Raw genomic sequence first — 16,848 nt, 5'->3', positions numbered from 1 at the left:
CTACATTAACGCAGAAGTGTTCAGAAACATTATTTTCTTATTTACAATAAAAGTGACTCCAAAATGACAATACATTATAGACCATTCATTGGGAACAAAACCTGAAACAAGCAAAACAAAACTGCAAATGCATCCAACAAGAGTCACAAGACTGATTGTGTGCTAGGAATATGGGACCAAACACTAAACTTTTGAATACTTTCATACACAAGTGAATTTGTCCAAATACTTTTTGTTCCCTAAAATGGGGAAGGTGGGGAGGGGGGGCACATACAAAAAGTCGGTCCTCCCAAGTGGCGCAGCATTCTAAGGCGCTGCATCGCAGTGCTAGAGGCTTTACTACAGACCCGGGTTCATTCCCAGGCTGTGCCACAACAGTCCCATAGGACTGCGCACAATTGGCCCAGCATCGTCCGGTGGGACTTTACTTGGCTCATCGTGCTCTAGCGACTCCTTGGTGCGGCTGGCTTCCAAGTTAAGCTGGCGGGTGTCGGGTCATGTAAGCTGGCGGGTCATGTTTCGGAGGACGCATGACTCCACCTTATCAGTCTGTATTGAGGTACTGTTAGCCGGGTTGATTATGTCCAGGTTCTTCAAAAAGAGCCTGCATTGTGATGATTATAGGCATTTAATTACATAGAGAGCGAACAGTGGGAGGAGGGAGAAGAAGGCTGGGGGAGGTCAGCGAGTGAATGACCATTAGATAACTTCAGCGGTGTAAAACAAAACAAAAAAGTATTGCATACATCCATTTGAGGCTGAATCATGAGATGGGGCATCTATATGCAGACCACGACAGTCCAACAGTAGACGCTAGGGCAGTCTCCCCTCCACAGCATGCTGCATTTAAACGCCATGCTCGTGATCCAGTTGAAATTCATCACCAAAGCGGGAACAGAAAAGCTAAACATTTCGTTTTTTGGGATGGATTGCTCAATTCTGAGGACGCCCTGTGTTAGTTTAGTCTCAATATATACTCAGATTATAGCTAAAGGAGTCCAGACCTGTGGTGACAACAAAGCACCTCGCTCCTGTAAGTCACAGCATTTTCGCTTGGTCTGCAAACCCTATCACCCCCACATAAGGGGTAAAGAATAAAATGACCAATACATTACCAGGGGCTCCTCTACCCCGACCACACAGTCTTGACAGTGATACATGAGGTGCTCTCACAGCACATACTGTCATTAGTCATAAGTCACAAAGGAGGACACCTTGCATGATGCTGGTACACACACTTCACACACCACCAAAAACAACCAAATAACATGACCCCCTAAATCCCAAGCCAAATTCTAATCTAATTGATTAAAATGAGGGAACATTGCCGGACAAGGCGGTGATGCAGCCTGACATAATGCTCTCAATGCTGCCTCTCCAGAAGTTTGTTAGGGTCTTGGGGGCCATGCAGATTTTCTTCAGCTACCTGAGGTTTTAGAGGTGCTGTTGCACCTTATTCACCACAATGTTGGTGTGGCGAGACAATTTCAGGTCCTCTATGATGTGCACGCCAATTAACTAGAAGCTTTTGAACCGTTTTGCTTCCAAGGATGAACCATCGATGAGGATGGGGGCGTGCTCCCTCTTTCGTCTCCTGTATTCCACAATAAGCTCCTTTGTTTTGTTGAGGGAGAGGTTATTTTCCTAGCACCACTCCAACAGGGCTCTAACCTCCTCCCTGTAAGCTGTCTCGTCGTTGTTGGCAATCAGGCCTACCACTGTCAAGTCGTCAGCAAACTTGATGATCGAGTTGCCAAACAGTCAGGGGTGAAAAGGGAGTATAGGAGGGGGCTAAGCACACACCCCTGGGGCGGGGGGAATTTATATTTAATATACATCCCCATTAACTTCTTATGGCTGCAGGGGCAGTATTGAGTAGCTTGGATGAAAGGTGCACAGAGGTGCCCAAAGTAAACGACCTGCTCCTCAGTCATAGTTGCTAATATATGCATATTATTATTAGTATTGGGTAGAAAACACTCTGAAGTTTCTAAAACTGTTTGAATTATGTCTGTGAGTATAACAGAACTCATGTGGCAGGCAAAAACCTGAGAAAAAATCCAAACCGGAAGTGGAAATTATTAGGCTGGTTGATTTTCAACCAAGATCCCATTTGAAATCACAGCGAGATATGAATGACTATTCACTTCCTACGGCTTCCACTAGATGTCAACAGTCTGTAGAACTTTGTCTGATGCCTCTACTGTGAGGGGCCCCGAATGAGAGAGGAATTAGTCAGGTCTGCCATGAGGTGACCATGCTCTGACCATGCGCGTTCACATGAGGACCTCTGTTCCATCGCTCATCTGAAGTCAATGTAATTCTCCGGTTGGAACGTTATTCAAGATTTATTTTAACAACATTCTAAAGATTGATTCAATACATCGTTTGACATGTTTCTAGTGACTGTTACTGAACTTTTGGACATTGTCATCTTTTAGGGAACGCGCTTCGTGACTTTGGAATTGTTTACCAAACGCGCTAACCAAAGTAGCTAATTTGACATAAATAACGGACATTATCGAACAAATCAAGCATTTATTGTGGACCCGGGATTCCTGGGAGTGCATTCTGATGAAGATCATCAAAGGGAATATTTATCATGTAATTTCTGGTTTCTGTTGACTCCAACATGGCGGCTAATTTGACTATTGTTCTGAGTGCCTTCTCAGATTATTGCATGGTTTGCTTTTTCCGTTAAAAAAAATTGAAATCTGACACAGCGGTTGCATTAAGGAGAGGTATATCTATAATTCCATGTGTATAACTTGTATTATCATCTACATTTATGATGAGTATTTCTGTTGAAACGATGTGGCTATGCACTATCACTGGATGTTTTTGGAACTAGTGAATGTAACACGCCAATGTAAACTCAGGTTTTTTTATATAAATATGAACTTTATCAAACAAAACATACATGTATTGTGTAACATGAAGTCCTATGAGTGTCATCTGATGAAGATCATCAAAGGTTAGTGATTAATTTTATCTCTATTTGTGCTTTTTGTGACTGCTATCTTTAGCTGGAAAAATGGCTGCGCTTATTGTGGTTTGGTGGGACCTAACATAATCGTTTGTAGTGCTTTCGCTGAAAAGCATATTTGAAATCGGACACTTTGGTGGGATTAACAACAAGATTACCTTTAAAATGGTATAAGACACATGTATGTCTGAGGAATTTTAATTATGAGATTTCATTTTTTTTAATTTGGCGCCCTGCACTTCGACTGGCTGTTGTCATATCGATCCCGTTACCGGGATTGTTAAGCTGCTGCACTCTTCATGGGGTCCAGAACATTTTTATTCAGTTAGGGCACTATGACTACTGCTCAGCTTTTAACACCAAACAGCATAGGTATTATTCTTGTCCAAGTGGGATAGGGCAGTGTGCAGTCCAACGCCGATTGCGTCGTCCTTAGAAATGTTGGGGCGGTATGCAAATTGTAGTCGGTCAATGGTGTCGGGTAAGTTGGAGGTGATATGGTCCTTGACTAGCCTTTCAAAGCACTTCATGATGACAGAAGTGAGTGCTACGGGGCGATAGTCATTTAGTGCAGTTGCCTTGGCTTGCTTGGGTACAGGAACAACGGTGGCCCTGTTGAAGTGCAGATGACAGACGGATGGTGAGAGGTTGAAAATGTGCGTAAACACTCCAGCCAGTTGGTCTGCGCATGCTCTGAGGACACGGCTTGGTATGCCATCTGGGCCGGCAGCCTTGCGAGGGTTAACATGTTTGAAGATCCTACTCACGTCACCTACAGAGATTGGGAGCACGCAGTCCTCATAAGCAGTGGAGGCACATGTCAGTGGGTCAGTGTTGTTTTCCTCAAAACAGGCAAAAAAGGTTAACGGGTCTGGAAGTGAGACATCAGTGTCCGCAACGTGGCTAGTATTCCCTTTATAAATCAGTGACTGTTTGAAGTCCCTGCCACATGGGTCTCGTGTCAGAGCCGTTGAACTGCAACTTCACTTAGTCCCTGTAACGTCTTTCTGCCTCTGTCAATATTCGTCTATGTTTAAAGTCCCTTTACCGTGGATAAATGCGGTGGTTCACACTTTCAGTTTTGTGTGAATGCTGTCATCTATCCACCGTTTTTAGTTTGCGTATGTTCTAATGTCCTTAAATGTATTTTGTGAAAGTCACGGAGTACAGAAGGGGGCTGAGTACACACACCTCGGAATATGCTGTTTCCATTTTGTCCACACCCATGCTTATATACCAACCGCTTTAGAAGTTCAGAATAAGAAAGTGTGGGCTATATCGAATTACTGACACTTAAATGTAAAATCATTCAAACTATGGATTTATAATCAGCCTAATTGAGGTGTAGATTACATCACACATTCCAGTGTTGAAACTGTAACACGGCTGCATGAGATTTGTAAAAAAAAATAATAATAATACCTGTCTGAGGTCACTTTATTTTAAGAAAGTGAAATGTCAGAATAATAGTAGAGAGAATGCTTTATTTCAGCTTTTATTACTTTCATCACATTCCCAGTGAGTCAGAAGTTTACATACACTCAATTAGTATTTGGTAGCAATGCCTTAAAATTGTTTAACTTGGGTCAAACGTTTTGGGTAGCCTTGCACAAGCTTCCCACAATAAGTTGGGTGAATTTTGGCCCATTCCTCCTGACATAGCTGGTGTAACTGAGTCAGGTTTGTAGGCCTCCTTGCTCGCACACGCTTTTTCAGTTCTGCCCACAAATTTTCTATAGGATTGCGGTCAGGGCTTTGTGATGGCCACCTTGACTTCGTTGTCCTTAAGCCATTTTGCCACAACTTGTGAAGTATGCTTGGGGTCATTGTTCATTTGGAAGACCCATTTGCAACCAAGCTTTAACTTCCTGACTGATGATATATTACTTCAATAGGTCCACATAATTTTCCTTCATGAGGCCATCTATTTTGTGAAGTGCACCAGTCCCTCCTGCAGCAAAGCACCCACACAACATGATGCTAACACCCCCGTGCTTCACGGTTAGGATGGTGTTCTTCGGCTTGCAAGCCTCCCCCTTTAACCTCCAATCATAACGATGGTCATTATGGCCAAACAGTTCTATTTTTGTTTCATCAGATCAGAGGACATTTCTCCAAAAAGTACGATCTTTGTCCCCATGTGCAGTTGCAAACTGTAGACTGGCTTTTTTACGGCGGTTTTGGAGCAGTGGCTTCTAACTTGCTGAGCGGCCTTTCAGGTTATGTTGATATAGGACTCGTTTTACTGTGGATATAGATACTTTTGTACCTGTTTCCTCCAGCATCTTCACAAGGTCCTTTGCTGTTGTTCTGGGATTGATTTGCACTTTCCGCACCAAAGTACGTTCATCTCTAAGAGACAGAACACGTCTCCTTCCCGAGCGGTATGGCACCTGCGTGGTCCCATGGTGTTTATACTTGCGTACTATTGTTTGTACCGATGAACGTGGTACCTTCAGGCATTTGGAAATTGCTTCCAAGGTCTACAATAATTTCCGAGGTCTTGGCTGATTTCTTTTGATTTTCCCATAATGTCAAGCAAAGAGGCACAGAGTTTGAAGGTAGGGCTTGAAATAAATAGAGGTTTACCTGTGGATGTGACTCAAATGAGGTCAATTAGGCTATCCGAAGCTAATAAAGCCATTACATCCTTTTCTGGAATTTTCTAAGTTGTTTAAAGGCACAGTCAACTTAGTGTATGTAAACCTCTGACCCACTGGAATTGTGGTACAGTGAATTATAAGTGAAATAATCTGTCTAAACAATTGTTGGAAAAATGACTTGTGTCATGCACGAAGTAGATGTCCTGACCGACTTGCCAAAACTATAGTTTGTTAACAATACACTTGTGGAGTGGTTAAAAATGACTCCAACCTAAGTGTATGTAAACCTCCGACTTTACCTGTATATACACACACACACACACAGGAAAAATATATAAAAAGCAACATGTAAAATGTTGGTCTCACGATCAGCGGTTTTCTGATGTCAACGTTGCCCCATGGTGGAGGTGGGGTTATGGTATTAGCAACGGACGACGAACACAATTGCATTTTATCGATGGCAACTTGAATGCACAGAAATACCGTGATGAGATCCTGAAGCCCATTGTTGTGCCATTCATCTGCCACCATCACCTCATGTTTCAGTATAATAATGCACAGCCCCATGTTGCAAGAATCTTGACAATTCCTGAAAGCTGAAAATGTCCCAGTTCTTCCATGGTCTGCATACTCACCAGACGTCACCCATTGAGCATGTTTGGGTTGCTCTGGATCGATGTGTACGGCAGCGTGTTCCAGTTCCCAACAATATTCAATGGCTGTGAGAAGTTGTTGAAGAGGAGTGGGATAACATTCCACAGGTCAAAATCAACAGCCTGATCAACTCTATGTGAAGGAGATGTCTCATGCAGCGCAACACAAGTGGTGGTCACACCAGACACTGACTGGTTTTCTGATCCACGCCCCTACCTTTAAAAAAAAAAAAAAAAGACATCTGTCATATCCATAGATTAGGGCCTAATTTATTTGAATTATTTCCTTATCTGAACGGTGAAACTGAAATTGTTGCATTTATATTTTTGTTCAGTATAATTGCCCCCTTACACTCAACTGATTGTGCCACCTATAGCTACAATGACTGTAACCAAATCCTTCCTGTAGTTGATGATCAGTCTCTCACATCGCTTTGGAGGAATTTTGGCCAACTCTTGCATCCAGGACTGCTTTAACTCAGCGACATTTGTGGGTTTTCAAGCATGAACTGCTCGTTTCAAGTCCTGCCACAACATCTCAATTGGGATTAGATCTCCACTTTCACTAGGCCATTCCAAAACTTAAAATGTGTTACTGTTTAACCATTTTCATGTAGACTTGATTGTGTGTTTTGGATCATTGTCTTGCTGCCCAACCCAGCTGTGCTTCAGCTTCAGTTCACAGACTGATGCCCTGACATTCTACTGCATAATTCTCTGATACAGAGGATCATTCATGAGGTCTCCTATTAAGGCAAGTCGTCCAAGTCCTGACGCAGCAAAGCAACCCCAAACCGTCACACTACCACAACCATGCTTGACTGTTGGTATAAGATTCTTACTGTGGAATGCTGTGTTGGTTTGCGCCAGGGATAAATAGGACCCATTTCACAACTTATGACTCATCTGTCCATAGAACATTCTTCCAAGAGTTTTGATGATCATCCAGGTGCTTTTTGGCAAAATGTAGTCAACTTTTTGAATGAGAATTGCATTTATATTTTTGTATATTTTTTCAGTTTGTGTGTACATACAGTGCATTCGGAAAGTATTCAGACCCCTTGACTTTTTCCACATCTTGTTACTTTACAGCCTTATTCTAAAATTGATTAAATAGTTCTTTTTTCCTCAATCTACACACAATACCCCATAATGACAAAGCAAAAAAAGGTTGAAACATTTCTGCAATTTTTGCATTTTTTTTTAGCTAAAACGGAAATGTTACATTTACATAAGTATTCAGTCCCTTTACTCAGTATCTTGTTTCTCATGGTATGAGAGTCCTTTAGGTGCCCTTTGGCAAACTCCAAGTTGCGGTCATGTACCTTTTACTAAGGAGTGGCTTCTGTCTGGGCACTATCATAAAGGACTGACTGGTGGAGTGCTGCAGAGGTGGTTGTCATTCTGAAAGGTTCCATCTCCACAGAAGAATTCTGGAGCACAGTCAGAGTGACCAACTGGTTCTTGGTCACCTGATTAAGGCCCTTCTCCCCCAATTGCTCAGTTTGGCCAGCTCTAGGAAGTGTCTTAACCTCTCTTGGGTACGTGAGACGTTAGCGTCCCACCTCTTCAACAGCCAGTGAAACTGCTGGGCGCCAAATTCAAATACAGAAATACTCATTATAAAAATTCAGAAAACAAAACATATTTTACATAGGTTTAAAGATGAACTTTAAAGATGAACTCAGATTTTTCAAATGCTTTACGGCGAAAGCATACCTTACGATTATTTGGGAACATAGCCCAGCAGACAAATCATTACAAACAGTAACCAGCCAAGTAGAAGAGTTACACAAGACAGAAATAGAGATAAAATTAATCCCTTACCTTTGATGATCTTCATATGGTTGCACTCAGCAGACATTCATTTACTCAATAAATGTTCCTTTTGTTCGATAAAGTCTCTTTATATCCAAAAACCTCAGTTTTGTTCGCGCGTTTTCTTCTGTAATCCGCAGTCAAAACAGACAGACAAAAAATCCAAATTGTATCCGTAAAGTTCATAGAAGCATGTCAAACGATGTTTATATTCAATCCTCTGGTTGTTTTTAGCCTAAATAATCAATAATATTTCAACCGGACAATAACGTCGTCAATATAAAAGGTAAACAAGAAAGGCACTCTCTCGGTCACGCGCATGAAAAAGCTCTGTGACACTTTAGGGTTCACTCATTCAGACTGCTCTTACTTCCTCATTGTTCAGAATACAAGCCTGAAACAATTTCTAATGGTTCCAAACTTCCTCCATTTAAGAATGAAGGAGGCCACTGTGTTCTTGTTATACTCACAGATACTATTTTAACAGTTTTGTTGACATCTAGTGGAAGGCATAGAACTGCAATTTGAGTCCTAAGTCAATGGATACTGTAATGGCATTGAATAGAAAACTACTAAACCAACAAAAAAAACTACTTCCAGAATGGATTTTTCTCAGGTTTTCGCTTGCCAAATCAGTTCTGTTATACTCACAGATACTATCTTAACAGTTTTGGAAACTTTAGAGTGTTTTCTATCCAAATCTACCAGTTATATGCATATCATATCTTCTGGGCCCGAGAAGCAGGCTGTTTAATTTGGGCATGCTTTTCATCCAAAATTCCGAATGCTGCCCCCTACCCTAGAGAAGTTAATGGTTCCAAACTTCCTCCATTTAAGAATGAAGGAGGCCACTGTGTTCTTGGGGACCTTCAATGTTGTAGACATTTTTTTGGTACTCTTCCCCAGATCTGTGCCTCGACACAATCCTGTCTCGGTGCTCTACGGACAATTCCTTCGACCTCATGGCTTGGTTTTTGCTCTGATATGCACGGTCAACTGTGGGACCTTATATAGACAGGAGTGAGCCTTTCCAAATAATGTAACCAGTTGAATGTATCTACAGGTGGACTCCAAGTTGTAGAAGCATCAAGGATGATGAATGGAAAGAGGATGCATCTGAACTCAATTTCGAGTCTCATAGCAAAGGGTCTGAATACTTATGTAAAAAGGTATGTTTTTTTATATTTTTAATACATTTGCAAATAAATAAATAAAAACCTGTTTTTACGTTCTCATATTGTGTTATTGTGTGTAGATTGATGAGGGGAAAAAACGATTTAATACATTTTAGAATAAGGCTGTAACGTAACAAAATGTGAAAAAGTCAAGGGGTCTGAATACTTTCACACCCACACGCCAGCAAATCCAGGTTCCATGATTCACAAAACGACAAAATTCAGTTCAATAGTATGAAGTGTATTAAAAACGGATCTCAGGATGCATCTAAACATTTTCTGGATATCTTATTTTGGTGAGCAACAAGAGCAGTGCTACCAAATTTCTGCACATTAGAAAAGTAGAGCTGGAATTACTTGACATGGAAAACATTCACTTCAGCCTGGTTTTCACATTGCATTCATTTCAGCACCTGCTCCATTTGTTTCCATTTTCAGTACAGTAAAAGGCTGACATTTTCAGGATAGTGAGAGTGTTCCTTACCCCTTTCTCCTCGTCACACAGCTCTCCCTGTGGCGCAGGCCCATCAGGAACCTCCTGGCACACGGGCAAGTGTTTCTTCAGCGTGGGCTCCTTGTTGAGTGTTGTGTAGCCAATGTGCTCATAGATTGGGTTGATGGTCATCTTAGCGATGTACTCTGCTGCCTTGGTCTCGATGTAGAGCGTGATCAGCCCATCTGTCACAAGGTCGTGGATGGACTCGAAGCGCTTCTCCCCAACAAAGTGTTTCCCATCACGGTAGAGGCGGAAGTTCCTGGTTTGATTTCCAAAGCTGGGTTCAGGATATAGGGGGGAAAGAGGAAAAGGGAAGGGGGGAGTGACATCAGTGAGAATCAGTTTCTATGGGTAGGAGAGTGTTTTTACATCGTCTCAAGTGGGGAGCATAAGGAGGAGGCCGTACAGATGGGGGGGGGGGGGGGGGGGGGACGAAAATCCTAGGATGAAGAGCCGACCTTAAAAGCATAAAAAACCCTTTGCCTGCCTCTCCTTCCTCGTACCCTAGATCAGTGGAAAACCAAATTAAATAATTTTCGCAAAAGCGCTAAAAAAGGTTTTTATATCCAGTAATGACTGCTAGATCAAATAATTTATTCCCTGCACATAGTGGTTATAAATAATGGAGACCTTTATTAGAGCTGATCAATACATTAACTTCTCTAAGGTAGGGGGGCAGCATTCGGAATTTTGGATGAAAAGCATGCCCAAATTAAACTGCCAGCTACTCATCCCCAGAAGATAAGATATGCATAGTATTAGTATATTTGGATAGAAAACACTCTGAAGTTTCTAAAACAGTTTGAATCATGTCTGTGAGTATAACAGAACCTATTTAGCAGGCGAAACCCCGAGGACAAACCATTCAGATTTTCTTTTTTTTTTGAGGTCACCCTCTTTTCAATGAGTTTTCATTGGGAAACCAGATTTCTAAAGGGACCTGCTTGCAGTTCCTACCGCTTCCACTGGATGTCAACAGTCTTTAGAAATTGGTTGAGGTAATTCCTTTGTGTAATGAAGAAGTATGGCCATCTTGAAGGAGAGTCACTCGAAGTGTCCTGTTTGTTAGAGGCGCGAGACCAGAAAGCTAGCTATAGTTGGTTTTAATCCTGTATGGAACACAGATCATCCCGTCTTCAATTTTATCGATTATTAACGTTAAAAAATACCTAAAGTTGTATTACAAAAGTAGTTTGAAATTTTTTGGCAAAGTTTACAGGGATCCTTTGAAATATTTTGTAGTCACGTTTGAGCAAGTTGGAACCGGTGTTTTTCTGGATCAAACGCGCCAAATAAATGGACATTTTGGATATACAGTGGGGAGAACAAGTATTTGATACACTGCCGATTTTGCAGGTTTTCCTACTTACAAAGCATGTAGAGGTCTGTAATTTTTATCATAGGTACACTTCAACTGTGAGAGACAGAATCCAGAAAATCACATTGTATGATTTTTAAGTAATTAATTTGCATTTTATTGCATGCCATAAGTATTTGATCACCTACCAACCAGTAAGAATTCCGGCTCTCACAGACCTGTTCGTTTTTCTTTAAGAAGCCCTCCAGTTCTCCACTCATTACCTGTATTAACTGCACCGGTTTGAACTCGTTACCTGTATAAAAGACACCAGTCCACACACTCAATCAAACAGACTCCAACCTCTCCACAATGGCCAAGACCAGAGAGCTGTTTAAGGACATCAGGGATAAAATTGTAGACCTGCACAAACTAACTAGCTAAGAATCCTTACTCCAATACCAACCAGACGCAGTTCATTACCTAACCCTTCCAAATTCAGATCCAAGGAGGCCCATTGTTGGACACCATTTTCCAGCCATCCTTACAAAAGGTGATTATATTTATGGAAAGCAATTATAGCAAAGAATCAGCAAAGGTGAGACACTTAAGCAGAGAGAAAAGAAAGCCTTCTAGTTTTTCTATCAGATATACAGGAGGAAGCAATGCGGTTTATTTGCATTTCAAAACCTCATTGCTTGTTTGGAAAACAATGCATTTTCACATGAGAATTTCAAACGCTGCCCTAGTTTGTAAAAACACAAAATCAGAGACGAAAACATTCATCACCTCTGCTGATCTGCTTTAGCGAGACCAAATGAGATATGGGACAGAAAGGGTTTTTGAGGGAAGCCTCAGACTGGGAGATTATGAAAAAAATAAACACTTGGCAGCCCTCTCACTGGCTTCAAGGACAGAGCCCAGACCTGGGAATACACTGTGCATTAGATTTACCACGCTAACGACATCTGCGACAGAGGAAGGTATACTCCTCTGTCGCAGAGGCAAACACATAGGCGAAGCAATGCACAGAGTGGCAGATTGACACTTGAAGCACAACATGGCTGACATCAATAAATACAAGAAATCAACATTTTCATCACAGCAGCTTCAAGGAAAATGATCTGGATAAATAATTAAATTTAAATCAGGCCCCAGTGCATAAGCAATACAGCACTTGACAGCTGAGAGAAGCTGATCAATGCTACTCATACAACCTATGTTCCCCCAATGGAATTACATTTGAACTTTCAAGATAAAGAAGAACACACACTTTTTAGACCATTCTGTACTAGAAAACTCCCCTACATCATTCAATGTTTATTTTCCTGGTGATTTATATCATCAGTGTAGGACAGAAACGGACTCTTCCTTCCTAATGACCAAAGTAAGAATATGACGTTAATGTGTGTGAGCTCTTTAAAACCTCTTTAGGCTAGGGGGCAGTATTTTGATGTTTGGATGAAAAACGTGCCCAAAGTAAACTGCCTATTTCTCAGGCCCAGAAGCTAGAATATGCATATAATTATAGAAAACACTCTAAAGAGTAGTTTCAGAAAAAATATAGAAAACACTCTAAAGTTTCCAAAACTGTCAAAATATTGTCTGTGAGTATAACAGAACTGATATGGCAGGCAGAAACCTGAGGAAAATCCATCCAGGAAGTGCTGTTTTTCTGAAACTACTCTTGCAAGCCTATCCTCCATTTAAAGGGATATCAACCAGATTCCTTTCCCTATGGCTTCCACAAGGTGTGAACAGTCTTTAGACAGTTTCAGGCCTTTATTCTGAAAAATTTGCAAGAATGATCACATCGCGTCAGTGGATAGCCAGATGTCCTCAGATTTATGCATGCGCTGGGAGCGAGACCTTTTCTTTCTCTCTTCTATTGAAAAGGCTATTGTCCCGTTGAAATATTATCGATTATTTATTGTAAAAACAACCTGAGGATTGATTATAAAAAAACGTTTCTACAAACTTTACGGATACTATTTGGAATTTTTGTCTGCCCGTCGTGACCTGCACGAGCCTGTGGATTACTGAACAAAACGCGCCAACCAAATGGAGGTTTTTGGATATAAAGAGAATCTTTATCGAACAAAACAAACATTTATTGTGTAACTGGGAGTCTCGTGAGTGCAATCATACAAAGTGATTAATTTTATTGCTTTTCTGACTTTCGTGACCAATCTACTTTGCTGCTAGCTGTTTGTAATGTTTTGTCTGCTGAGAGCTGTCCTCACATAATCGCATGGTTTGTTTTCACCCTAAAGCCTTTTTGAAATCTGACACGCCGGCTGGATAAACAACAAGTTAAGCTGTGTTTTGGTGTATTGCACTTGTGATTTCATGAAAATTAAATATTTTTAGTAATTTAATTTTAATTTGGCGCTCTGCAATTCACCGGATGTAGACGAAAATGATCCCACTAAAGGGATCTGAGCGGCAAGAGGTTTTAAAGCCATCTATGGAGTTTGATGTAGTTTTAGTTTGCTGTTAATGTGTTGTAACAGAGACACATACAAAGCTCTCCCTCGCCCTCCATTTGGAAAATCTGACCATCATTCTTTCCTCCTGATTCCTGCTTACAAGCAAAAACTAAAGCAGGAAGTACCAGTGACTCGCTCAATACGCTACAGAACTATTTTGCTAGCACAGACCGGAATATGTTTCGGGATTCATCCAATGGCATTGGGGAGTATATCACCTCAGTCACCGGCTTCATCAATAAGTGCATCGACGACATCATCCATACGTAAATATCCCAACCAGAAGCCATGGATTACAAGCAACAGCTGCACGCCGCTTCAAGGAGTGGGACACTAATCTGGACGCTTATAAGAAATCCCGCTACGCCCTTAGACGAACCATCAAACAGGCAAAGTGTCAATACAGGATTAAGATTGAATTCTACTAGACTGGTTCTGATGCTCGTCAGATGTGGCAGGGCTTGAAAACTATTAGACTACAAAGGGAAACCCAGCCGTGAGCTGCCCAGTGACGCGAGCCTACCAGACTAGCTAAATGCCTTTTATGCTCGCTTCGAGGCAAGCAACACTGAAGAATGCATAAGAGCACCAGCTGTTCCAGACGACTGTCTGGGTAGACAATGTGAGCAAGACCTTTAAACAGGTCAATATTCAAAGCCACAGGGCCAGACAGATTACCAGGACATGTACTCAAAGCATGCGCAGAGCAACTGACAAATGTCTTCACTGACATTTTCAACCTCTGCCTGACATAGTCTGTAATACCTACATGTTTCAAGCAGACCACCATAGTACCTGTGCCCAAGGAAGCGAAGGTAACCTGCCTAAGTGATTACCGCCCCGTAGCACTCATGTCGTTAGCCATGAAGTGCTTTGAAAGGCTGATCATGGCTCACATCAACAGCATCATCCCGGTGTCATGACTGTCCTGTGAGGATCACATGGTTCAGCTCAGCTTGGCAAGGGCTGACAACCAACTGCCGGATTGACAGCTAACACCCGGTCATAAACTTAAGCAGGAGAACTCTCTCACGTGCTCTTTAGTATCAACCAAAGAAATGTCTTTGTTCACAGAAACTTTTGCCCGCCCAAAACTCTAACATCCAAAAAGTGATAATGAAACAATATTTCTAACACAACAATGTGTGAAGTGGTCAGTGGGGAGATGTAGAAAATGAATGTCATATCCACATCACCAATGAACTATCATGGTCCAAACACACCAAGACAGTTGTGAAGAGGGCATGACAACACCTTTTCCCCATCAGGAGACTGAAAATATTTGGCATGGGTCCCCAGATCCTCAAAAAGCTCTACAGCTGCACCATCGAGAGCATCCTGACCGGTTGCATCACCGCCTAGTATGGCAACCGCTTGGCATCTGACGCTACATAGGGTGCTACAGAGGGTAGTGCGTACGGCCCAGTACATCACAGGTGCCAAGCTTCCTGCCATCCAGGATCTATATACTAGGCGGTATCAGAGGAAAGGCCAAAAAATTGGCAAAGACTCCAGCCACCCAAGTCATTGACTGTTTTCTCTGCTACCACACGGCAAGCAGTACCAGAGCGCCAAATCTAGGACCAAAAGGTTCCTGAACAATTTCTACCCCCAAGCCATAAGAGTGCTGAACAATTAATCAAATGGCCACCCGGACTATTTACATTGATGCCCACCCCCTCCCCAGAAATTCCTATTACACTGCTGCTACTCGCTATGTAATATCTACGCATAGTCACTTTACCCCTACCTACATGTACAAATTACCTCGACTAACCTGTTCCCCCACACATTGACTCGGTACCGGTACCCCCTGTATATAGCCTCGCTATTGTTATTTTATTGTGTTACTTTTTATTATTTTTTACTTTATTTGGTAAATATTTTCTTAACTCTTTCTTGAACTGCATTGTTGGTTAAGGACTTGTAAGTAAGCATTTCACCTGTTGTACTTGGCACGTGACAAATAAAGTTTGATTTGATATGTAGGCGGTGTGTGTGAGTGAGTACGAGTGTGTGTGTACGTGTGCAAGACTCGGCAAACCTTGGAGTCACACATGAGCCCAGTAACAGTCTGAGCAGTCTTTGACATTTCTGAATGCAATATTCAATAATACACTACATGACCAACAGTGTGGACATACTCGTCGAACATCTAATTCCAAAATAATTTTAATATGGAGTTGGTCCCCCCCTTTACTGCTATAACAGCTTCCACTCTTCTGGGAAGGCTTTCTACTAGATGTTGGAACATTGCTGCGGGGACTTGCTTCCATTCAGCCACAATAGCATTAGTGAGGTCGGGCACTGATTTAGGGCGATTAGGCCTGGCTCGCAGTCGGTGTTCCAATTCCGACCCAAAGGTGTTTGATAGGGTTGAGGTCAAGGCGGGGGCATTGTCATGATGAAACTGGAAAGGGCCTTCACCAAACTGTTGCCACAAAGCTGGAAGCACAGAATCGTCTAGAATGTCATTGTATGCCATAGCGTTAGGATTTCCCTTCACTGGAACTAAGGGGCCTAAAACAAACCATGAAAAACAGCCACAGACCATTATTCCTCCTCCACCAAACTTTACAGTTGGCACTATGCATTCGGGCAGGTAGCGTTCTCCTGGCATCCGCCACACTCAGATTCTTCTGTCGGACTGCCAGATGGTGAAGCTTGATTCATCACTCCAGAGCCCGTTTCCACTGCTCCAGAGTCCAATGGCGGTAAGCTTTACAGCACTCCAGCCGACGCTTGGCATTGTGCATGGTGATATTAAGCTTGTGTGCGGCTGCTTGGCCACGGAAACCCATTTCATGAAGCTCCCGACGAACAGTTCTTGTGCTGGAGTTGCATCCAGAGTCAGTTTGGAACTCAGTTGTGAGCTTTGCAACCGAGGACAGACGGTTTCACGTTCTGTGAGCGTGTGTGGCCTACCTTTTCCCGGCTGAGCCGTTGTTGCTCCTAGACGTTTCCACTCACAATAACAACACTTACAGTTTACCGGGGCAGCTCTAGCAAGGCAGAAATGTCATGAACTGACTCGTTGGAAAGGTGGCATCCTATGACGGTGCCATGTAAAAGTCACTAAGCTCTTCAGTAAGGCCATTCTACTGCCAATGTTAGGCTAAGGAGATTGCATGGCTGTGTGTTCAATTTTATACACCTGCCAGCAATGGGTGAGGCTGAAATATACCCTAAAGTATGTGGACACCCCTTCAAATTAGTGGATTCGGCTATTTCAGCCTCACCCGTTGCTCAGTGACTTACGCTTATATATATATATATATCTAAAGGGTTATTAACATTCTAAATGAAATAGATAAATTATCCATGGTATGCT

The 16,848-nt window shown here is 42.1% G+C and overlaps 1 protein-coding gene across 1 annotated transcript in view; it reads right to left on the bottom strand.

The window, feature by feature from the left end:
- Positions 1 to 16,848, bottom strand: part of LOC120033757 (N-chimaerin-like) — a 40,228-nt gene that overhangs the window by 13,200 nt on the left and 10,180 nt on the right. Inside the window, exon 7 of the mRNA XM_038980213.1 lies at positions 9,720 to 10,008. Within this exon, the coding sequence (XP_038836141.1) occupies positions 9,720 to 10,008 (289 nt within the window). The remainder of the gene's footprint in view (positions 1 to 9,719; positions 10,009 to 16,848) is intronic.

This window comes from Salvelinus namaycush, chromosome 40 (genome assembly GCF_016432855.1).
Source record: "Salvelinus namaycush isolate Seneca chromosome 40, SaNama_1.0, whole genome shotgun sequence".
In the NCBI taxonomy this organism is placed as follows: domain Eukaryota; kingdom Metazoa; phylum Chordata; class Actinopteri; order Salmoniformes; family Salmonidae; genus Salvelinus; species Salvelinus namaycush.
The sequence above is the reverse complement of the archived record's forward strand: the minus strand, read 5'-3'. Positions and strand labels throughout refer to the sequence as shown.